At 41.6% G+C, this 26,231-nt stretch overlaps 1 protein-coding gene across 3 annotated transcripts in view; it reads right to left on the reverse strand.

Moving 5' to 3' along the window:
* Positions 1-26,231, reverse strand: part of neurl1.L (neuralized E3 ubiquitin protein ligase 1 L homeolog) — a 162,456-nt gene that overhangs the window by 6,046 nt on the left and 130,179 nt on the right. For all 3 annotated transcript variants that reach the window (XM_041568669.1, XM_018225226.2, XM_041568670.1), the window contains exons 2-5: positions 25,080-25,321; positions 19,797-20,118; positions 6,731-7,411; positions 26-172 (exon numbers count right to left, since the gene is read on the reverse strand). In XM_041568669.1, the coding sequence (XP_041424603.1) occupies positions 26-172; positions 6,731-7,411; positions 19,797-20,118; positions 25,080-25,321 (1,392 nt within the window). The remainder of the gene's footprint in view (positions 1-25; positions 173-6,730; positions 7,412-19,796; positions 20,119-25,079; positions 25,322-26,231) is intronic.

The raw sequence follows: 26,231 nt of genomic DNA on the forward strand, positions 1-26,231 counted from the left end.
CCCTTTATGACTCTACAGTACGTACTGTTTATGGAGCTGCCCAGAGGTGCAGATACACATGAGTTCATGATGGAATCAGAAATGGCGCTGCATGGCACAGTGGGACTGTTCGGAGCTGAAGTGGGAGAGCTTGGAGCTGATGGTTCTCGATGTTCAGTTGAGATAGTGGAACCTGACAATAGAAAAAACAAGACGTCAACAACAGCATTGGCATGAATAGTCTACCTACTGGACAGGGGACCTTAAGAACAATAACAAGGGCTGGGGTTGCCTTGGGCTGGTGCAAAAGTCCAAAATCTACAGTTTAGCATTTCTAACCTAATTATGTGAATCACTATTGAAAGGTCTAACTGTCATTTTTACATGGGGAAGTGTAATAATCATGGTTAAATTACAATGAAAGTCCAGAATTTGCCAAGTTGTAGGGCAACCCCCACCAAACTGCTAACTTGTTGATGCTCAGGTGGGACAGGGTCGGCGGGGAAAACCTGGTCGACCCAGGGCCTCGCAGGCCAGGCCCATTCCCTGATCAGCTGCTCCCTCATAAGAAGAAAGGTAAGTATATAATGTGGTGCGGGGTGCTGGAGGGCCCTTCAGGTTGGAAGGGGGGCCCTTAGTGTCACTGCCCTGGTGGACCCACAATGACCCTGTCTGGTGATGTTAACACTGGCCAATGTCGCCTTCCCTTTTCTCAAAAAATGCTTTATGGCTCAGATTCTAGCTACCTGGACACTACGGGGCCCATTTACTTAGTTCGAGTGAAGGAATAGAGGAAAAATAGTTCAAATTTCGAATGGTTTTTATGGCTACTTCGACCATCGAATGGGCTACTTCGACCTTTGACTTCGAATCGAACGATTCTAACTATAAATGGTTCGACTATTCGATAGTCGAAGTACTGTCTTTTTAAAAAAGTCTTCGACCCCCTAGTTCGCCACCTAAAATCTACCGAGGAAGGTCCCCATAGGCTTCCTAACAATTTTCTGATCAAAGGAATATCCTTCAATCGATGGATTAAAATCCTTCGCATCATTCGTTTCAAAGGATTTAATCGTTCGATCGAACGATTGTTCCTTCGATCGTAGGAATATCGCTAAATCATTCGATATTCGAAGTCGAAGGATTTAACTTCGATGGTCGAATATCGAGGGTTAATTAACCCTCGATATTCGACCCTAGGTAAATGAGCCCCTACACCACAGCGTTCAGAGATTTTTTTTTAATAACCCCTTCATGCCCAAAATGACAGAGATAAGAACTCTCGGAAAGGCAAAAGAAATAACCCCAAAGCCATTTTAAATTAAAAAAATTTAACAACAGAAATTTGGCTTGCACTGAATTGAAATTAATAATTTTTGAGATGAGCTGTGCAGCCATATTGACTAACAGAGATCAAGGATAGAGGCACGAAGCAGCACCCGCTCACCCTCTCCTTATTATACAATGTTTCAGAATTCATTGCAGATTGAATAATAATGTAAACACTAATCCCACCGTATTCAGATAATATCGTGCCCTGTGCAACAGCAGGGAAAGGTTTTCATTTAGCGCAGGGTCATGTTCCAGCCAGAACACTTCATTTGATGTTGGGAGAGAGTTTAATCAGCTTAATTCATACAGGCCATTGCACTGAATTAAAAAAAGGAAATCTGATCTGTGGAGTCAAGCTCATGTTATAGTGCAACCAATCTGAAGCCGTCACCGGGGAACACAGTAAGAAGTTCCTGGGCCCTAGAGAGGCCAGACAGCCTAGGTCCTGGTCCTGTCGATCTAGTTACAACAGGGATATTCAAACTATTTTTACCCGTGAGCCACATTCAAGTGTAAGAAGAGTTGGGGAGCAACACAAGCATGAAAAGTCCTTGGGAATGCCAACTAAGGGCTGTGATTGGCTATTTGGTAGCCCCTATGTGGACTGACAGCCTACAGGAGACTCTGTTTGACAGTACACCTGCGGGCAAATTCACTAAAGCCTGAAGCGCCTAACGCTAGCGCAAATTCGCCAGTGTGACGTCATTTTGTAACTTCGCCGATTTACTAACGGGCAATGGCGTAAATTCTCTAGCGAAGTGGACCTACACTAGTGCTACTTCGCACCCATACGCCAGGCGAAGTTGCGCTATGGGGAAGGGACGATGTAACTACGCTTATTCACTAACTTGCGCATTTTACTGAACGTTACCTCTTGCGCCAGACTTGCCTTCACCACCTCCGACCAGGCGAATTGCAATAGAGTAGATAGGACTTGCTCGCTGGCGTCTTTTCCTTTTTAAGGGTGATAGGCTGAAAAAGATTGTAAATTTTTTTGGGGCACCCTCCTTCCCCCCTACATTTCCTAACATATGGCACCTAAACTATACAGTGGGCACATGTATAGGGCAATATAACAACTCTATTTTATTTCATGAAGCTTTCCCAGGCCTGTGTAGTGTAATGTATTTGCTGCTACATATACGTCTATTCAACTTTAACTTGGCGCCGTATGCAAATTAACACTAGCGCAACTTCGCTACCGTTCGTCTCCCTGAGCGCAACTATGGATTTTAGTGAATTAGCGGCGCCCTGGCGAAGGTGTCACTATCGCATTTTCGCTGCTTAGTGAATTTGCCCCTTGGTTTTTATGTAACCAAAACTTGTCTCCAGGCCTTGAATTGAAAAAGAAGCCCCTGCTTTGAGGACACTGGGAGCAACATTCAGGGGGTTGGTGAGCAACCTATTGTTGGGGATTAGAGTTGGGGAGTTAAAACATAATGAGAATGTGTCTTATTTTTTATTGTAAACTGTAATTGTGTCCCCCACGCTACACTCCAGGACCTCACGGCAGCCACAGGGTCTGCTGCCTCTACTGTTCCCCTTATTTACTATCTTTGATTTTATTAAGCTCAACCAGATCTGAACTGGGAATCAAATTAGGCCCTGGCATTCCAAGTACACAGAGGCCAAAACAGCCGCCACCAGCCCACTAAATAATAACTTTCTATGGCATCTTACAGCAGCCCCTCTGGCATTTGCCAGAATCCACAGATTGCCAGTCTGGACCTGAGCTCAACATATTGGCACAGAGATTGTTCTTCAATCACATCATTTCCTGGCCAAGTGGGGCTTACAATCAAAGTTCCCCATGACATTCACCAACAGATACACACTAGGAACCCTAGGGTCGGTTTTATCTGAAGACTATTAATCTATTTGTAAACATTTGAAGTGTGAAAGGAAACCAGAGGTTGGAATGGGACAAAGGACCCCTACACTACAACCAATGCAGCACTACTAAACAGTCTAAAGTTGTTGTTGCTGGGTACTTGTGTATTTTGTTTTGTTAACAAAAATAAAAACCTTTAAAAAAAAAAACCTGCACACAACCCTAACCCGCAAAACCCTAACCTGTAACCAAGGTTGCCATTGTAGGACCCACACACAAGCCATAACTGTGTCTTCTTGCTCTGTATGACACTTCTGCGTGTACCTCTCATTCCAAGACACCGCTTGTCCCTTGTCTGACTGGCCCCCAACCCTAACCGGCAATGGTTGGCCACATTTTAAACCGAACCTGTCCAACCAGTGGTAAACCCGCGGCTCATCTTGGGTTTCAGGTCAACCCACACACTAATGTACAGTATGGCAGTTCCCACTATGTTCCAATAGCTCATGGTTTGAGATCCTAGCATACCTGATGTCTAGAAACCAGTGACCAGTGCAAGTAGAAGCTCTAGTGTGACTGTTGTAAGTAGAAGCTGTACTGTGACTACTGTCACTCAATCAACCCCATGAGACATTACTCAATAAGAATCCCAGCTGCCTTCAGTGCTAAATGATTTACTGTCAATATTAAAACTGCCTCCATTCGTTATGGCTACACGGGAAATGTCCTTTACATTCCAATCTTCACATTATAAATAGAAAACCATTTTTATAACAGCCCTGACTAGTTCAGTACAGATATACTCATGCTAAACGAATATAAATAAATATATATCAGATGGCGTCCAATTATTCCAACTGGATTACATGGGCATGTCTGTAGCCTATTTAGATCTGTTGTCATTAAAATGTTACTGAATCACCGTCCTTCTATCAGAGCCAAAGGACAAACAACAGTATTTGTTATGAACAGATAGTAAAGATGTTTGGAATTTAAAGGAGAGTAGGCTGAGGCTCGTATTCAAACAAACAACAAACACCGTCACCGTTACTCCCACCCATCTCCTAGTTAAAGGCATAAAGCTAATAATGGTATAAATATTGGGCCTTCAAATAAAATGTCTCCAGGGTCCTTGAGGAACCTCTTACCTTCAATCCTCTCACCCTGTTCAGCTGGGTGCAAAATGATGCTCAATGTATAAGGTTCCTACAACAAACCCCCAAACCCACCCATGTGTCAATGGAATAGGAAGTAGCTTTAGGAACCCCAGACCCCTACCAATCATAAGGAGCATTTACTCTAGTTGTCCATGTCGTTAATTAAACATTTCCCTTTTTTATTCCATGATTTAACTTCAGCTAAGGTACAACAGTCATTTATAATGAACAATCCAAATCCTTTTCAATGCAAGTCAAAACACCTGAAGATGGAAGGTCCATCTAAATCTTACGCACGTTTTTTCTGTGTTCCACAAGGCAGTTAAGGGGTTATGAAATAAAAGGTGCAATGCTTGCTACTGGTCCATCAACCCTTAGTAACCAAGGAAGAACTCACTGGTACGCTGTTTGGTCGCTATGGGAAAACATTGTGCCTGTTATGACATTACTCTCTTAAGCAGAAATGGTAAGCCTAGAGGCTCTGTTTGTCATTAGCATGAAAGTCCTTCAGAACCACATGGCACATTTGTCAGACCAGAGATTGACTGCCTGTGAGTTAAATCAATCAAGTTGCTATGCCATTGCATTAGGGAACTCCTAGAACTCATGCACCGTTACACCCATTGCCCGTTCTTTTGTAGTAATGACAGTTGAAGTCACACTTAATCTGGAAGCTATTTTGGAATCAGTCAAAAATATATCAACTTGAGTACTGAAGTCAACGAGCCACCCACAGATAATACACTAAATATAACTTGTGCTCAGAGCTGAGTTGAGTATTATTGACCCTCTTGGTTGGCCCTCATTGCCCCCCCAAAACAAGGCACCACCACCCCTCTTTCCACACACTAATACCCCCACCCTTGATTTGTACACACATTGCACTGCAGCCACCCACACCCAACTGACACTCTCTGCTCACTCTCCCACAGTTGCACTGGGGGCACATGCCTCTTCTGCCTACCCTTAGTTCTGCCTCTGCCTATACTTTTACATGGGAAGGTGATTTGAAGCTCAATGTCTGTCTGGGGCCCACCAGAAAATCTTTGAGTGCGGACCCACTCTCCAAATTATTTTTCCTTTTTTTTCTTCATTTACTTTCTTTATTATTTTAATCACTTGTCCTTACATATTATCATCCATTCTTCCCTCCATTTCCTCTCTTCTCTCTTAGAAATGGAGGAATGGCTGTGGTATAGACATACAAGGCAAATAATTGGGTTAGCAGAAGGGCCCACTGATACCTGGGCCAACCGGGAGTTTTCCCGGTATCCTGATGGGCCAGTCCGACACTGTTTGAGCTTGATGATGTCTGATGAGGGCTAAAGGCTTCTAAAGTAGTTACGCTCACACAGATTTCTTAATGATGGTCTATGATGGTATCTGCGTGGGGTATAAGGGTAAGGCCACACAGGGAGATTCGGGGAGGTTTTGTCGCCTGGCGACTAATCTCCCCGAACTGCCTCAGCATTTTTCCCCATAGGCTACAGCACAAAGTCGCCTGCGTTAATGCACACGCGGCAATGCGTTTTCAATAGTCGCCCAAAGTTGCCTCACTGAGTCAACTTTGGGCGACTATTGAAAACGCATCTCCGCGTGTGCATTAGCGCAGGCGACTTTGCGCTGTAGCCTATGGGGAAAAACGTTGAGGCAGTTCGGGGAGATAGTCGCGCAAAAGACGTGGCGATTAGTCGTCAGGCGACAAAACCTCCCCGAATCTCCTTGTGTGGCCTTACCCTTACACTGTAACTGGCATAAACACTGAATCTGAAATATGTTTTCTTGTCCTATTAGTGAGCATCACACGATATTCAACTTCATTCTCACTCTGCTTCATTTACATGGTGAATTTTAATTAGTTAATGTGGATACTACACAAGCTTTTAGTTCTTCTCTATTCTCCTCTATCTCCCAGTGTAATGTTTTAAGGTGTCCTGGATTATTAATGTCCAGCACTGCCTGCGGGTTGGTTCCTTAAATAAATCATGCACCACTAGCTGCATTATTAACATGTTGCTATAAGGTTTCTCTAGTTACCCTTCCTTTGTTTTGTAGACTTTAAAGGAAAAGGTTGCCTTTTGGAAACCAGTTAATACTTGGGGTACTTGAGCAAAAGGTGATAATATCATATAAACTACGATTTTTTTAATTCATCAGAAAACTGAATATACTGCATTTGGAACGATGGACAGGGATGCCTTTTTTTCAAGGCACTGATACAAAGTCATTGGACAGAAATTTGGATGGACGTTAACACCCTATTTCCCAGTCTCAGGTTCTACAGATGTGTCATTTAGAAAACATTTCTAGCCAAGGCCACCACAGACTATGTACAGTAGAAAACCTCTAAGGTGGTGGTAATTCCAGGGTTTCTACCCGGTGCTCCAACAAAACACACTAGTACCAGAAATCAAAAAGATACAAGACATACCCAAAATGCGGATTTGCATGATGGCTCCATGTAGACCAAAGAACATCCAAAGGGGCTGAGAACAGTCCACACACACTTGCATGCCAGTGCTAGTACCATTGTGGCTCAAATGTAGTTCACCTTCTGCATTGATTACAAATCCTAAAATATCTCCACTTTGGAGGGATGCCAGTACTCTACACACAGCCCAGAACTCTTTCCGGTCAACCAGAGACTCTGGATTATATGGAAGGTCACTAGGTCTCAATGTGCTGGGGTCACAAGATGTCACGCCATATGATAATGTTCCAGACCTTGAAGAATTTGATTTGTTGATTTTGACAAAGATTGTTTCATTGATTCTAAGGGGTCTGTTGGTGAATACCAAAGTCCTCTCTTCACGAGCATGTTCCAGCCTTGCAACTGTTTGATCATCTAAAGTCTTGATATGGGCTCCTCGGAGCTGATGGAACCGGAGATCACTTTCCAGCTGTGATGGGAGCAAGTGGGAATGCTGTGAATTCAGAGAGTTTTGAGGGATAGGACACATTGTTGAAATGGTTTGATAGTTTTCTTCCTGCAAGTTCAAGTCACACAAACTGACGGACAAGCGTGTGTCTTCTGTCTCTCGCCGTAGGGATGGCCTTGGGATAGAAGTGAAAGATCGGGGCCGAGAGCAGTCTGGTGGGATGATTTCACTATCTGTGGATAAAATAAAGACATATACAGATCAGGAACTGAAGTTTTATTCTTTCTGTACCTGCAACACAAGAAGCGTGATGAGTCAAAAACACCAGACCACAAGTGGTGATTAAACTGTAGGTTTCCTTATGTCTAATACCAAAACTCACATTAGATTCCCCTCTAAACATGTGATGACTTGTAACCAACAACTGAAAATGTATATATGTCAAGAAATAAATAGTATTATGGGACAGGAAGGTTGGTGGGACAAATTTAATGAACACAGAACTGGGTAAAAGAAGATGATGATCCCTGCAGGACAGGCAGGCTGGAATGTCTAACAATGGTGGAAGACGACTTTAGAGTGGATATTCCTGATGCATTATAATACCAAATGTTACACAAGAGAAGATTGACCCAAAGTGCTCCCCTCATGCTGGAGGCTCAGGGCATGTGCACTAAATCTAAACTGACCCCTGAATGTATAATTTTCTGCTGCAGCAGATCGACAGTTATGAGCCTTTTTAGCAAAACCGTTTCATAGAAATATTGGATTTCTCAAATGAGTGCTCACCCCCTGGAGAGTTTGTACCACTGTATATACAAGTAGAAATTAAATATGACGGCATGAGAGGTGCTTCTCTAGCTGAAACATAATTAGTTAAAGGAACCGGTGTCAACATGACAGCCATATAATCAGCATTGTATATAATACAAAAATACAAGAGATCATATAACTGGGACATGTCTGGAGCAGGGGCGATCCGCCAATGAGGCGAGCTGAGGCGCTCGCCTCAGGCGGCATCGCCAGCTAGGTTTCCAGGGGCGGCAAAAAGCCGCTCCTGGTGCCTTTAAGAGCCGAATTTACGGTTTTTGAACCGGAAATTCGGCTTTACTAGGGCGAGAGAGCGCAATTGCGCTCTCCGCACTAGCGTTGCTGCCTCCCCCCCGGAAATCGAATCGGGCTGGGGGGTGGTCATTACTGGAGCCGCCTCAGGCGGCAATGCATACAGAAACGGCGCTGGTCTGGAGCTCTCTTCATGTCTCTGAACCCATCACTGATGTTAGTGATTAAACTGCAAAGTGGGTGCTACTTACGGATTTGTTACACACAGTGGATTCACTGCACCACAGAGCTTACTATCTGATTTCTCTTCCCTAAGGTTCTAAGAAGGAAACTTTGCTAATGGGTTGGCACTGGTATCGAACCCTCAGGTCCAGGAACCCCAGTGCTGCTGCAACCACCTTGGAGTAACTGGATCATATATTTACTAAACAAGAGCACCTAATGAGACTTTTATCTGTTCTTATGTCTTATACAGAACTGGAAGTTAATTAAAAATTAATTAAACTGAATGTTAATTAACATGTCAGATGAAGTATTGTGCGGGTCATGAAAAACTCAACCCACACCCAATCCTGCAAAACCTTAACGGCCCCCGACCCTAACACACAAAATGTTGCTATTATACGACCTACATCCAACCCTTATACACATTTTCTTGCTCTGTACGCTTCTTCCCTAGTTCCAAGACAGGGAATCTTCGGAAGAAATGGAGGAATGTACTTCCCTTGCCTGACCCACACACAACCCTAACCTGCAATTGTTGGCCACATCTCAGCTGAAAACCCACCCAACTGATGGTCAACTATCACATCACTTATATATTGCCATAGGAGCCATTTGTTGGCCATGATTGTTTTAACAAGGTAACCTTAGCTAAAGATTTATAAAACAATAACCTCTATGTCTGTCTGCAACTAAACTAAATTTAAATTACTATAAATGATTAGCTTTTTTCTTGGATAGCCAAATATTTCAAATTAGCAGAGGCCTTACCCTCTTTAAAGGAGAAGGAAAGGTTAAAACTAAGTAAGCCTTATCAGAAAGGTCCACCTAAATATACCAGTAAACCTTCAAAGTAATGCTGCTCTGAGTCCTCTGTCAAAAGAAACACCACATTTCTTTCCTTCTATTGTGTATACATGGACTTCTGTATCAGACTTCCTGCCTTCAGCTTAAACCTCCTGAGCATGCTCAGTTTGTTCCTCTTCCCCCCTCCCCTCGATTCTCTGCTGTAATCTGAGCCCAGAGCTATAAGTGAGCAGGGAGAGACTCAGGCAGGAAGTGATGTCACACCAAGCTAATACTGCAGCTGCTATCCTAAATAAACAGAGCTTCTAGAGCTTTTTACCAAGGTATGGTACAGAATAAATATAGCATTCTAGCTTGCACTATTGCAGCTAATCTAAGCAATAAAATGCCTCCGTAGCTTTCCTTCGCCTTTAAAATGCTACACCTGAACAGAGCCATCCTATTTGTACCTTTAAACCTGTGGCAGGTTTAACAAAACTGGAGATTTCAGGGATACTACAGGATTTATATTCCTTTTGCCCTTGACAGTTTACATTAAAAAACAACTTAAAATGATGTAAGCAGTCAGGCGTGATCCAGAGATAGAGGAAAGCTGCATTACAGGCACCACTACCATGCCAAATGCTATTTGAAATTATCCTTTGCATCAAGCTTCAGCAGCAGCACTTAGATGGGAAATGGAGTAATTTAGTGCTAGTTTATGTCAGATTGTGTACATTGTATGTGGCACCATAACATACTCTCTATGACGTCTTTGTTTATAATATGTTACATAAATTATTTGAGACAATATACTTTAATAGAATCACACAGCGGTGGTAATACCTTAATGGGGGGTGGTTACCTAAGTGTTCCTTTGATATCACTGTAAATATTGTACATTTGCTTTGTTATAAAGTACAGTAACAGATGTAATAACTTGGCAATGGGAACTTAAACGGAGAGGCAGGTCCTTATAACCAGACAAGAACCAGACACGCGACTGCTGACTAGAATCTGCTTATGTGACACAGAAGAAGGGGCTTATGGAGCAATGAAAAGAATAAAAAGTCCTTATCCTCTCATCTGAACGCTTGCAGGGGAGCTCTATTGAATCAGTCAAGGCCAGATTCAGAAACATACCCCAAAACATACACAAGATGATCTGGATGATGAACATCAAAGCCTGAATGCTTATTTACATGTAATAATTTGAACACAATTTATAATAATTGATCATTTGAGAGGAAAAAATATAGGTGTCCAGTTCTTCAAGATCATACGAGTTTTCTGATTTGGGGAGGCAAAGGGGTCACAACTTTCCTTGGCTGAAATATAGAGGTGCTCAAGAAAATTTGGGTGAATGGGACTACATTGCAAACACCCATCTGTAGACCCATGTTGGCTCCCAACACTAAACCTGACCACCATAAAAAGGTACATTTATATTGAAAGATATTCAAAAGGACCATTTCAACAAAAAGGTTGCTCTTAGTAGCCAAATATAGTCTAATTGCTCCTGGTAATTCCTTGCAATAATCCTGATCTAATTCTTAGCATTGAGACCAGCATTTATAAGGAAAAATTATTATATAATTCGTTTTGCACTAGATAGAGTCCTCTTAGCTACAGTCAGGTATAAATGAAGAACTGATTATCTAACTGGACTTACTAAAATGACCATATATTGGTCCAACATACAGAATATTTCCCCTATCTGATATGCTGGGGCTGATTTAGGGTAGGACTACACGGACAATTATGGAGCTATCCGGCGCAAAAACGCAGGCGGCAAATCGGATGCGACGGAAATAAGGTAAGTGAATGCATTGTTGGATGAAGTCGCAGCGCTGACCCGACGCGGCACGACTGTTGGGTGTAGATGCAGTGCGCAGTGTCTGCATCCGACAGTCGTGTTGCGTCGGATCAACGCTGCAACACCATCCGACAATGCATTCACTTACCTTATTTTCGTCGACCGGTTTGACGCCTGCGTTTTTGCGCAGCGTCAGAACGCTCCAAAATCCGTCCGTGTAGTCCTACCCTTAATGAATGGAGCCCCATGCTATTAAAGGTGGATGAGATTATAGGTCGATCCCAGGATCAAACCTGGAATGTGTCACTTCTAGACCAGAACCTTCTCTCTGTAAGGCTCCTCTTGTTTTGCAGTCCATATTATCCCTCCCACATTCCATTAGACTGTCGCTTCATCCCTGCACTCATCCAAACTTTCCCAGAGCCACAAAACAGCTTAATATATGGTAGTAGTTTCTCCAAAGGAGAGCTGCAGTGCTCAGATTTTCTCATTAATGGTTGGTGCTTAGAAAAACATTTTGGTTTTACAAGTTGCAACGATTATTTATTAGGTGTGGATAAAATTAGACTCCTTGACTGCTGGTCATAAAACCAACTTGCACTTTTATAAATGCCTTTTGAGCTTCCATAATTAACAGCTGCAGGACATAACTAAAATAACTCCGCAAACCAAGAGTGGCAGTGCTGGCATAAATATACACTGCCAGTAAACTACAGGGTTTCTCAGACAGCCAGGCTGGACCAGAAACTAAACACTCAATCTGTTTATCAAGGGTTCCCCCTTTTGCATCCCCTACCTGTCCAAAGAAGGCATCTGCTTTACACATGCAAGAGAATTAATGCCCCCATACCATTAACTCCCCTGGTTTTTTTTGGGAGTTATCCAGTTTTGGACACCCTCCCTTAGAATCCTGTCACTATAAGGTATTTTTACATTTTCCCTTTTTAGTTAGAGGTAACTATGTGGCGTGAGCCCCTGTCCCCTGGTGTAGGTACGTTGATGTCGCTGTGCCTGCCAGATTAGCCATTAGGTGAACAAAGATGGTGACTAGGGTTCGGTGTAGAAATGGTGGGCCCTGTGACCATAAGCATTTCTCAAAAATGCACCGCAGCAACATATGCCATGAGACCTGACAGTCATCAGTGTTTGTGCAGTTAGAAAGATTAAAGCAATACTTCTAATGATTTACTCACATCACCAGGTATAGAGTCCCTTAGACTGTACTGTTTTGGGTTGAGGATGATGCATTATTGTGCAGCTGTAGGAAAGTCTAGGGATGAACGTGAGGGTATTGGAGGCTGGGGGTTTGGGTGTGTGCCTGTTACAGAGATGGAAAACGTTATTTGGTGGCACCCCCAAAGGTTTGTTTCAAGCTGTGACCTGGCAAAATGAAGTTTACAAAGAGCTACCCTGCCTGGGCCTCATTTAGTCCAGATCTGATGCTCCTTGATTGCCAGAGCTTATGCCTTGTAATAGTATGTAAACACAAACGGAGCAATGTGGGAGGTGCTATGGAGGTTGTAATGGAAAAAAAAAATATTCAACTTGTTCATCAAACTCAACAACCCCTTTCATTTGGGTTAACTATTAATGTTCATTATTTCAGAGGAAAATAAGGCTAGAGGCAATTCCTACAGCTATGCTTCCATTAAGCTGTATTGATATGTTCTCCACTTGTTTGGATGATGCCTGTAACATACAGAAGTTTTTACTAGTTATAAAAGCCCTATGTTGCAGCCATGTTCTATTTATACAGTCACTATCCCTTCAAAATACGCAGAGCAGCAGTTAATGGAATGGCACACACAGAGCCACAGAACTATTTTATGGGGCAGCCTTTCTATTCTTATCCATGAAATGTCACACGTTGTGCTTTGATCCACCATGAGGGATAGTCGGGGGGGGGGTACATGTAGGATCTTCTCTTCTCCCTGCACACTGACATTTTGTACACAATGGTCTTTTGTTCTATTTATGAATATTTTAGAACTTGTGATATTTTCAGTTTTCTATGTCTATATGTAATGTGAGCAAGAAACCCGAGTGAAGAACCTGAAGAAACTCAGTGCAGACACCTGTTCTGCTCTTGTACTCAACGCATTTGCTAAGCTAATACACACAAAAGGGAAGCGTAAATGCTACAAAACTGACTAATGCATTATTGGCATTTAAGTGGATTCTAAGAGACAGGATCCAGACGCACTTATAGCGATGAAACAGGATTAGGAAGTGGTCAGGTGGAGGCTATACCGTATATGTAGAGTTTCGTTTCCCTCCCAGGCTCTACATGTTCTATAGCAGGGCTGTTAAGGTGGAAGGGGTTATGGTCATTACTGAGGAACTTACCACTACTGGAGGCAGGGCAGCCATCAGGGTGGGACAGGGGGGAGAGTTGTAGGGGGCCCGAGGGTAAGGGGGGGCCCGGCCACGCCGCACTTTCTTGATTAGCCGGGCCCCTCTGCTTTCTGAGAGCTGCCGACTTCGGGAAGGCAGGACGGGAGCACAAGGGGAGGTATCTTCTGTCCATTACTTCCCCTTATTGGTCACTGAGTTTAAGTCCTGGTTGAGCTGCTCAGGGATTGGATAGTTGAGGTTTGAACTTCTCCTCCAGCTCATCCAATCACCATGCAGCTTTACCAGGACTTGAAATTCTGTGACCAATAAGGGAAGAAAATGCGGTCACTGGAAGAAGATGCAGCCACCTGTGCTCCCTTCTGTAGTTAGCAGCTCGCTGACAGCAGGTGGGCCACACTAATGAAGTAAGTGTAACATGGCAGGGCCCCCTAAAGGTAACCCTTTGTGGTCCCTGTTGTGTGGTGGGGCCCTGGGCACCAAATTTTTTTAAACTTCTTGGGGGGGGGGACAAGTTTTTTACATGGACGTTTAAGGGGGGCCCTGGCCACCAATTTTCTTATAACGTGGGGGGGCCCTGGCCACCAATTTTTTTTCCCCATGTGGGGTCCTAGCCACCAATATTTTTTAATGGGGGCCCCTGACCACAAATGTTTTTTTTAATGGGGGGGGGCTCTGATTACAAATGTTTTTTTCAATGGGGGGGCCCCTGGCCACCAATATGTTTTTTATTAACATGTGGGCGTAGAGAGATTTTTTTTCGTATGGGGCCCTGCGATTTCTGTTGGCGGCCCTGACTGGAGACCTTAAGTCACATTTGTAAAGGATCTCAACAGGTAAAAATGGATTTTTGATGGTGGCCCGGATTGTGCCTCATTGTCACAATTTGGTTGGACAAATACTTTCATATTACCTCCAGAGCAACCATTGTGGTGGTAAAAATAATGGTAAGGGGGTTATAATCATTACTAAGATTCTTAAGGCCAATACTGGAGGCCCAATACTTGTATAGGATCCAAAGAGGTAAAAATGTATTTCTGATGGTGGCCCTGATTATGTCTTCTTGCAAGAAACCAGCTTGTCTCCACGCACTGGTGGCCAACCAATGTAGGTATACCTGTGCTACCCAACCTTTACATGCAGTGGGTTGATTATTTCTCATAACATGGTCAAAGTCTGGGTTATATTACAGGGATGATGCCATATACAGAAGTCTATGGAGAGTCTGAACAGACTGGGCACCGAGCTCATCTTTATTATCTGCACAAAGAGTGTGCGTGTGTTTTTTCTATTATAAGTCTGATCAGGCTAGAAGTCACAATCATCCCTTGGAGATCTACATCTAGCCTATGGTCCTCCAATTGGAGAGCACTGCCTTACACCATCAGTAGCTTTCCATAAGGTTTTTCCCTCGGAATACAGTAACTCTATCACTATATAGATATCTAACTGCTACTGCTGCACTTTTTTTTGATCTGCTAATGAATGCCTAATAATAATGTATGCACAGTTACTATATAATACAGCTCATTGGCGTGAGCAAATATCTAAGCAGTGATCTAAATGCACTGTAAAGAGGCATTCTCACTATATAAACATGTAAATATAAACAGGCTTCATCTGGTTCTCTTCTGATCAATGGAAGCGAGGAAAGCACCTGCCGTTAGGCATCACTATAGCAATATGTTGTATAATGAAAGCATTGATGAGGATAATGCTCAAACAGGGAGTTAACGGGCCAGTTTGTTTCAGCCGCAGCTCAGCAGATGTTCCTGCCTATGTTTAATGCCTGTTCCTTATTGCACAGCCCAGTGTTTGTACAATAAAATATTGAATTGCAATTACAGATAAGCAATGCCTTTCCAAGGAGACCCGGAACAATTGCCAACTAGTGGTAAAACATTTTCATATGTTATTTTCACACATATATCATATTTTCCATTTTAAGCAAAGCAACATTCACGTCAATATTTCCATTGCACTTGTGCAAGCGCATACAATAGCAAGCACGCAACATTCTGCACCCACATGTCGCATTAGATATAAAGCACATTAGAGGAAGTGCATTGACAAGCGTTCAGAATAGGAGGAGGATTTATTATTACATTATTTAACTTACAGGGAAGAAAAGGAAAACCATAAAGTAATTTCTGGGCCACGGGGCATTAACTCATACAAATATGTGTTAACCAGCAGCTGGAGTGCTGGCCTCAAAAGCACTGGTGTCTCATTGATGGCACAGTTCCTATCAGCTTTTGCCCCTCCAAAGGGCAGGAAAACATTGCGGCTTATTACAGACCAGCACAGACATAGCTCTTTAAAGAGGACAAAGCCTGGCACTGAATAACACAGAGACCCATATATATTAGGGGTACCACATCTTGCTATCATCTAGTTGAGCAACACTGTGCAAGTTCTTGGGGAGTCATTCCTATATTGAATGGAAATATGGGAAACACAAACCTTACCTAAATCACTGCTCCTGCTGAATGATAACACATATGTATGTTCAATGCTGAACATATACTACACGTATGATGATATGATGTAATAGGATGGAGCACCTTAGTCAGAGAGGAGCAAGGTATCTAGTAGAAAGCAATTTATATTTTGCATTATATTTTGGCCACTGGAGTACACTGTTTTTATTCCTTCCAAGTTTCCCAAGCTGGTTGGCTTGTCTCTAAGCTGACTGGCTTGTCTCTTAGCTGATTGGCTTGTCTCTTAGCTGATTGGCTTGTCTCTTAGGGCACTGGATCCCAAAATGTGGGACTGACTCCCCTAAAAAGGCAAAATGGATTGGCTAGGGGGGCCAGCTTGTAAGGTTAGTTAGAGATTTGGAATGAAAACGTATCTGCTGTCTTACATACTGTATATTTTCTTTAAAAAAATGGTTGATACAACAAATTGCAGGGCCATTTAAAAAAATAAGCCCTTGAAGGGATCCTGTCATCGGAAAACATGTTTTTTTCAAAACACATCAGTTAATAGTGGTACTCCAGCAGAATTCTGCACTGAAATCCAATTCTCAAACAGATTTTTTTATATTCAATTTTGAAATCTGACATGGGGCAAGACATTTTGTCAATTTCCCAGCTGCCCCTGGTCATGTGACTTGTGCCTGCTCTTTAGGAGAGAAATGCTTTCTGGCAGGCTGCTGTTTTTCCTTCTCAATGTAACTGAATGTGTCTCAGTGGGACATGGGTTTTTACTATTGAGTGATGTTCTAAGATCTACCAGTCAGCTGTTATCTTGTGTTAGGGAGCTGTTATCTGGTTACCTTCCCATTGTTCTTTTGTTAGGCTGCTGGGGGGAAGGGAGGGGGGTGATATCACTTCAACTTGCAGTACAACAGTAAAGAGTGATTGAAGTTTATCAGAGCACAAGTCACATGACTTGGGGCAGTTGGGAAATTGACAATATGTCTAGCCCCGTGTCAGATTTCAAAATTGAATATAAAAAATTCTGTTTGCTCTTTTGAGAAATGGATTTCAGTGCAGAATTCTGCTGGAGCAGCACTATTAACTGATTTGTTTTGAAAAATATTTTTTTTCCCCATGACAGTATCCCTTTAAAAAGGGGGCACAGTTAAGAAAAATCCACCCTAAGGGTGTGCCTGATCCGACAACCACTTGGAATAGGTGTGTGCCATTTTAGGCATGCAATCATTTGTGACATCAACATTTACTACTATGTTCAGTAGTATTTTATCATTTTTAATCATTTGAATTCCAGTGTTTTATTGGTGTTAGGGATATTTGACTTGTGTCAGATCAAGCATGAAGGAGGCTTTCACCTATACACTTCCGGAACTAGGGGTTTGCCTAGAGCGCAACAATGGGGGGCGCTAAACACATACCTTTTTGATTCGATTTTCTGGAGGTTAATGTGTCTTACTATGAAGGGTTATGGTAACTGTGCAGTTCCATTTTTGAATGTTATATATATAAATCAGTGTTTGTGGACCCTGGTAACAGTAATGATAACTTTGATAGTGATTTGGGTAAGACCCAAGTGATGAGAGAGCCAAGAGAGGCCCTGGTAAATTAAAGGGTACACAAACAGTGCTCACAATTCCTTGCTCAAACTATCAAACTGTTTAACAATGTCCTTCTTTGGAAATCATGTTGCTTACTACTAGTACTGACTGATCCATTTTTCAGGAATGGGTTTGTGTCCCCTGCTGTTAGAAAATAATGGATGTGTATCTTCAACCTCAATTTTATCTAGAGAAATAAACTAACTGTACTAGAGGAGTGGTATACCAGAGTATCTCTAGGTCAGTCCTTAGTGGACACCAGCCTAGGGTGACTCCAATCAGCACATTTCCACCCTGGGCCTATGTAAAAGCTTATGCCATATCAGGTTCTCAGGTGGACTTATGGTAAGGGCTTCTTCTTTGGGGGGCGACTAATCTCCCGAACTGTTTCCTCATGAGTAAACTTTGGGCGACGTGACTGCATTGGCGCAGGCGTTTTTTCATTGAAGTATACTGAAGACAGGGGGAAGCAGTTCGGGGAGATTAGTCGCCCCAATGAAGAAGTGATTAGTCGACTAAATCTCCCTGAATCTCCAGGTGTGCCCTTACCCTTAGTAAACATAGTCCAACACTGAGTAGATAATATTAAAATTATAAAGCACATAACAACGCACCATGACACATAAAAGGAGGTAGCAGTTCATGGAATACTCTCAGTACATAACCATTCAAATATGAGTACATTGGAAAAGCCTTAAAAAAAGCCTCTCTGGCAATAACTGATGGGGGGGGGGGCATTGCCATGCAATTTGTTCAGACGAAAACCTAATATGATCAGTTATCTTTAGCCGCCCAAGCGAAATGTCAGCTTAGCAAGATTAATCTGAAGAGACGATGACATAAATGTTAATGCATTTTTTTCAGATATGACAGATTAAAGGAAGCTGATTCCAGCCAGGATTTGTGCTCCTTTCAAAGTGCTTTATTCTTTTATCTTTAAAGTTTTTTGTTTGTTTTTTATTTCACAGGACACTGTGCAATGTTTGAACACAGACTCTGCAGAGAGATTCCATGAAACTAGTATAGGTACTTGCTAGTATTCAGCACAATTAAGCAAAGAGATGTAGGTTCCTTTGACAGCTCAGGGCAGATGTAGAAATGCATGAAGTCTGTCCTATATTTGAACTTCCATGTGCTGCTTCTATAGTGACTAGGAAAAAACAGGCAATACAACTTGGCTACAAAGCTTTACGTTTCATGCTAATCTCATTTTTGAGAACAGAACATGTCATTATTAGTTCTCTCTTATTCTATTTATTTTCCTTGCCTTTATCCACTTTGTATTCTGTACCCAAAGCAGCTTTACACTGTCACAGAGTGTGTGTATATAATCATTCCGCTCTCCTGCATCAGTCCAACAAAACTTAGTTGTGTCACTGTATGAAAGTTCTGCCCTTTTCAGTTCCATGTTGGCTAATGAATCCTTTCTCTTAAAAAACAGATTTAAGAACAGAAAAACAAGTAAGAATTTGGGTTTTATACACTCTAAGCAGCTGTGCTCCAAGTTGTTCCTCCAGTCAATTGATCTACTTATTCCACTTTCTGAGCCAATTCTACTCATGTGCTCATACTTACTCACTGCTACTTATCTGCATGCCTATTCTGCTTTTACTAACTAACCATAGACTTAGGGGTATATTTATCAAAGAGTGAAGTTAATTTCCGCCACTCTCCATTCATTTCTATGGGATTTTTATAGGCGTATTTATCAAAGGGTGATAACTGCCCTTTCACTTTCACCCATTGATAAATACACCTTTCAAAATCCAATAGAAATTAATTGAGAGCTGCGGAATTTCACTCTAGTGGCGGAACTTCACTCTTTGATAAATTTACCCCTATATCTCCTTCATATTAATTCCCACTCCTTATGTTAGAACAACCAATTCAAAGCAGTCTACCTGGCTTTCTACTCGTGAATGCTAATTAAATACGTTTTATTAATGAAGCTACTCCTATTTATCACACACGTAATGTCAGGCCCATTAGTTTTGCTTAGTGTCCAACTACTTATACTTACTGACCTGCCTTCATTTACATACCTAGTCCTTGAAGTCACTGACTTGCAGCTTCCTATTACTGATTTGATCTTCTTCCTACGTATTGACCCACTCCATCCTATTAACGCACATTCTACTTATAGACTCCCTCCTTCTAATTATTGACTCATTCGCCTTCATATCTTGATCTAGTCATGCACTAAGATTTGTTTTATGTATTCTATAGAATATGGAGATTTGCATGGACATACATCTCATGTTTTCTATTTGTAGCAAAAACTTACTGATACATAAAACAGTCCATAAAACACAGGATTTCCCATATCACGCATATCACTTACCTAACAATTCCACTCCACGGGTCAGCCCATAAACATCAATCAGCGCCCAGAGCGGTTCCGTGATCCTTACTCCACTGAAGAACAACATTGATCCAGAGTCATTAACTCGGTAAAATACTCGGCCCTTTTTATCTACCCAGAAGGCTATGATGTTCCCTTCATTTGCAAACTCTTCTGGCAATGCCTTAGCCCAGAATCCACTTTGGGAAACCAGGTCAGGACAAGCGTACTTTGGCAAGGTATCCGGGTTGATCCTTGATGGATCCTTGGAGGTGAAACCAAGTCTCAGTGCTCCGCTCCAGCAACATTGCTTCTTAGTGATCTGCAGGAAAAGTAAAAACATCCCATTAAATTTAAGAGAAGTATTCATGTTAATTTTAGACACCATTCAGCCTTAAAAACAAAGAACTCCTTTCAGGTATATCTCAATTTACTGGGTTTTTAAGGCTATAAATTCTAGATTCAACTGAACCTCAGCTTTATTTTGCAGGATTCTTTTCGGAACCAAACACTCACCCTTAATATCACATGACTTTAGAGCACTGGACAACTAAAGTTGACAATGTGTCTTGTATTCTGAATTATATTAGGGCATGCTGATTCACATATGTAAATTAGGGTTTGAAATTGGTTTTGTAGTGGATTCAGTGCTACCTAGAAAGATATACAGGCAGGATCCGTTATCCATAAACCCGTTACGAGAAAGCTCTGAATTATGGGAAGGCCGTCTCCCATAGACTCTATTTTATCCAAATAATCAAAATTTTTAAAAATGATTTCCTTTTTCTCTGTAATATTAAAACAGAACTGTGTACATGATCCCAGCTAAGATATAATCAATCCTTACTGGTGGAAAAACAATCCTATTGGATTTATTTAATGTTTAAATGATTTTTTAGTAGACAAGAGTTGGGCATCCAAATGACAGAAAAGCCCCTTATCCGGAAAACCCCAGGTCTAGCAGACTGACTCAATATTTTTACTTTTTAATTTCTGTATAAGGCAAAGGGGGTCCTGACCACATGATGGATCATTAGGATTGTACCCTCATACTGAAATCGGTGAGGATAAATCATTATAAACAGAGCTTTTTATCCTTTCAAGAGAAATGCAATGTCAAAATTAGTATTCAGGGCATATGGGCAGGATGCATTGAAGATGATGGCGCAGCAGTATTGTTGGAAATCCCTACAGAAACAATGTTTATTTTCATTCAGAACATCTTCCTCTGAAAGCCAATGTGACAAGTGACATGGAAAGATTGCGTTTATTGTTGTGAGCTATTGTTACCGAGGGTAGAAGCAAGCAGTGCACACCAGACTTGTCAGTATTCACTTCTCAAAGCAGGTAATGACATCTTTTTACACAAGCCTTTCTCTGGTATTTGAGAGGAAACCCAATATATTGTAGAAATATTGCTTGTATCTGAAAGTGTGTAAAACCAGGGCTCTAGTTCTATTATCTGGGGATGTTGGGTGCAATTTTCCCAACCCTTTTATGACCCTCTGTTGGGTTCATTTACAATGACCTGAAGGTTTGGTTGATGCTCAGTCATTGTTGGTCAGGTACAAGTCAGTGTAAGTGACGTCACACTAAACCCCCTAGAGCAGCCAATAATTAATGTTTACAATACTTGGAACTCGGGAACTCCAGGGAGCAATTACATTGTTCATTGAGCTTGGACAAATCACTTTATCTCTTGGTTACATAATTACACAGTGACTGAGGGTGCAAAGAGACATGTGATCATCTATTTCAAGCATGGGCAGTTTGAAGCTTTCCAGATATTGCAGAACTACACCTTCCAGCACTTGTAGGCTATCGTCAGTGCTGGGGATCAAGGGACTCAAGGGTTGGTGCCTCTGACAACCAGGCTACCTCCACAACCAGTGGCTCGTGAGCAACATGCTCCTCAACAACCATTGAATGTTGCTCTCAGTGGCCTCAAAGCAGGTGCTTATTTTTGAATTCCTGCCATGAAGGCAAGTTTTAGTTGCATAAAAACAGTACTGCCAAACAGAACCTTCTGTAGGCTGCCAGTCCACATAGGGGCTACCAATAGGCAATCACAGCCCTTATTTGGCATCCACAGGAACGTTTTGCATGTTGATGTTGTTCTCCAACTTTTTTTTACATTTGAATGTGGCCCAAAGGTAAAGAAAAAGGGTTGGGGACCCCTGACCTAGGAACTCCACTTAAATAAAATAACACTTAAAGGGAATCTAAATACTGTTGCTTTACAGTATATTATCGGGGGGGGGGGGTTTAGTCCATCAACATCAGGATTGTATTCTAGAAGCAATATTGCTCAAAAAAAGTCAGGGCTGAATTTAAGTGCCAAATAATCCTCAATTGAGAATCCACCTGATCTGTGTAAATCTGGCTCCATGTTCTTCATTTAGAGTTGGAGGCATTAAATGCATATTTTGTAGTATGCCATTCCTGCCTCCTGATGACAATGCAATATAATGAAGCCAACATTTTATAACAATTTCTGTATGCAAGAAAACAGCAAGATGCCTGACATAGTGCCGGTAATCCATATTCTCATCTGTGAATTCTCTTGCACCTATAATTAAGTTATTGGTCAGCAGGAATTCTCGTGTACCTGTAATTCCATTTTTTGTTCAATAAATGAGTTCTCTAAAGAGAACTAATGGGCAGAGTGAGACAGTTTTATGGAGGGTGAAGAGCTCCATTAAATTAAGCAATTCAAATGCAAAGGCAGAAAGACCAGCCCGTAGAAGCTGGCACCATCTGAGTGGCAAGGGCCTATTGATCTTGCCCTTTACCAGCCATGCTGTACTAAACAGCTGGTTAGAATGGTCTGACCTGGGCCACTGTAAAACGCTTGTCCAAGGGCCCTACCCCTTTCACCACTCATTATAATTCACCTAAACAATACAGTAAAACTTAATGAAGAAATGTATGAATAAAGCTGATGATGTTGCATGCCTCTATTGTTTTCTTATGCCACAGAGCAGGCAAGAAAATACTATGAAGTATCTTTATTCTGCCTTTATAATGCCAAAGAGTATGTTACAAAGCAGTGGCAGTTCTCTCCTCAAACTGACATATATATATATTTATTTGTAGGCCAAGCAGCCAAGGCAAAGATTTTGCATCTAATTAGACTTGACAGCATATAGCCCCAGTGATTCTGACTAGTTCAAATATGCTTGTTCCATTTGTAACCTTTCTCTCGATTCAAATGAGCTAAGCCAGGCGTGACGTTTTAGAACTGTGAGCTGTCGAAAAGTGCACTTTCTCCCAGAAAATAAATTGTGTACATTATTTTTTTTTTCCCTCCCCATTTGCAGATTTGGAAATAGGAAAAAGTCCAGATGTGTTTTCTTTTCTGCATGCCAATTTAGAAAAGAAAAATAACATCTCCAAAGCCATTCTGCTAACCAGGCAGACGGAAGAAAGATGCCAGATTATTTCTACCGCAAATGGTAATTCGCTTTGAGAGCTGGTAATGGTCTGACCCCATGTTGTTGCTGTGTGGAGGAGATAAATAGAGATATTCTGAGTTTGAAACACTCTATGAATTTATAAGCCACGCCAAGCTCCTCCATATGCAGTTAATAGAGTTAACACTCTATACAGAGTCATCTGTAAAGAGTTCAACTAAGGGTAATTGCCATAGGGATAGGGGGCAGTTAATAATACACCCTTGACAGCACAGCAGTTCTTTGGCAAATAGCACATGGTATTTGCACATTTTTCTTGGTTGGACTTTTGGATTAAGTACATGAATATATTGAACACAACAGACAAATATGCTGCAATTAAGAATAGGATTTCTGCTTCTCTTAGAAAAGACTTTTGCATTATTATAGAAGTAAATGTGCCAGGTCGGTGGTCAGGCTGAACAGAGAAAAAAAATTGGTTGATCTGAGTTGCTGAGTTGAGCATTCATATTCACTTCCATGGGTAGAAACCCACAGGGCAGACAGAGATCAATTAACTCTGGGGATAACATGCAACGATACACATAAAAATCTACCCCGCGGCAAACACAACTAAAAAAGCCTGTGGGAACATGCCCTACATAAGATCAACTGCTGACACATCTAAATCATATTCCTGCTTGATTTCTCTGAATTGGAAAACATAATGTTTCCGAAACAGAGATAATGGCTGTGTATTGTATGAGCAATGTGGATTTGTAAGCATCATGGAACCAATATTGTTAGTCTATGTTGTTAGTACTAGGAGATAAATTAGCATGGCGCGTGCAACAAGAAGGAAGAAAAAAAACAGATTGACAAGAAGATGAGAAGTAAGGAATGAAATAACAGAAGATAATAAAGAGAAAATAACATAAAAGGCAAAAGAACAGATATAAGGGGAAGAACAGAAAACATAATGATGAAAGGGCTTGAAGAAAAGGTGCTCTGGTTCATTGGTTATGACCTTGTTTTGCTTATAGTGGAAATAGCCTTTCCACACCTTGAAATGAGCAAATAAGCCTTGACAGATTGCCCTTTTTTCTCAGAAAATGCCTCCCATATGAATCCCTTAATGTACTTGCATGCATCATTTATAATTATCATACAGTTACTCTACATCCTGCAGAAAAGATGCACAAACCTTGGGATATGACAAAAATATATAATCTCCAGCATCCTCATTTCTTGTTATTAAGTGCACCATGCAGAAAATGTGGGCTTTTACATGCCACTGTGAACCCTAATGGCTCCAGGGCCAACGTTAAAGAGGACAGAGGCCCTGGTATTCAGGAAGACTAAAATATGGACGTCCAACCTGCAGCTATTCAGCAGTTGTTGATCTACAATTCCCACCATTTGATGCTGACAGTCGAATCTTAACGGATGCAGGATGGAAATCTCTATAAATATATTGGCAAGAGTTGAACCCTTACCACAAGTGCCACCAACCCATACACAATATACAAAAATAAGCTGCTTCTGTAAATATAGATACATTTCAATAGAACTAATCGACCTTCCATTCTTAAACTGGAGCTGAGAATCGTAGCTATCTCCTGTGAATGGTTCCCCTGGGCATAGAGCCAGAGGTAAATAGCCTGTGCCTAATCAATTGTACCTTGCATCTTCCCAAGCACATGAAAGAGAAGACATTGATGGAGTATCATTGGCTGTCTGTTACATGAATAGGTTAGGCGATGGCTCCCTTAAATAATAGCAACAAAAAAAATGCTTTTATAATGTTACTATTTACTTACAGAAATGTATGCAAACATTAGGATTCCCAAGTCCCACAGTGGGGGGAAATATCTGCCAATGCCCCTTTTACCTTAAGCCTGACTTGCTCATGGATGACGACAGGCCGGTTACTGAAGGTGATGGCATTACAAAAACTGGCCTGCCTCTTCACTGCCTTTTGAGAAGTGTCCATGATGATCTGCGATCCCTTGGCATGCGGGTGGAAAAGGAGAGGAGTGATGACTAGGCCCCCGCATTGTGCCATTGGCATGCAATGTTTCTGCTTGTGATGACATCGATGGGAGGAGGATGGAAATGTCCCACCTATAGAATCTGAAACAAGAGGAGATGCTGCTTTGAGGAAAGGCATAACAATTCCAGGCAATTCCTGTTCATGTTTGGAAATTAAAGGGAACGTAACTACCAAAACACAAGTCAGGTCAATTCTATATGAAAAAGGAATAAAATACATGCACCATTAAAATACAGAGACAGAACAAAACAAGTTTCCCAGCATGCACCCCTTTATAGAAGGCTAAGAGAAAGCAGTTTAGTACATAATATTGAACAAATTTGAGATATGAGGTTTGTTATTCATTATTGACATTGTTCCTTATATTTAATGGGTATATTGCTCCTGCGTTCAGCTGTAGCCTATCCCTAAATATGTATTTCCTCCAATAAAATGATTTACATGATCCAGAATGCAGCCCTTCGGTTGTTCTTCGGCTCCCATAATCTCTCAAGTGGTGGGTGCTGCAGACCACAACATCAGGACTGCAATGAAGGCTGCGATAGTTTATATACAGATCGAGCACGCACTGAAACACCCTTTCCTATTCAAATGAATGGAGCACTGTTCATGCCTTATGAGCCAGATGGAAAATAAACTGGGGAGTTTTTTTTTTCTAAGTGATGCCTCATTGTCCCCAGCCCTGCCAAATTTTTTTCTTGGTCATTTCACTGCTTCTGCTCTATATGGAATCACTTAGATCTCAGAAGGCTGCTTGAATTTTGATCACAGCTCTGTGTTACTAGCTCTGGAGCTGGCAGCCTTTACTGGCATCGCAGCTAATTTCTGATTGGTTGCTGTGGGTTTTTAGACCTGGATCAAAATTTTTGACCTTTTATGACATTGCGTTTCACCTTTTATGATTGTGTTTGGATCAGTGTTTAATGGGTGCAAAAAATCCAAAAATCCAAAAGATCTATAAACAGTATGAGAAATCAAAATTTTTAAGTA

Source organism: Xenopus laevis, chromosome 7L, assembly GCF_017654675.1.
Source record: "Xenopus laevis strain J_2021 chromosome 7L, Xenopus_laevis_v10.1, whole genome shotgun sequence".
NCBI classification, from domain to species: domain Eukaryota; kingdom Metazoa; phylum Chordata; class Amphibia; order Anura; family Pipidae; genus Xenopus; species Xenopus laevis.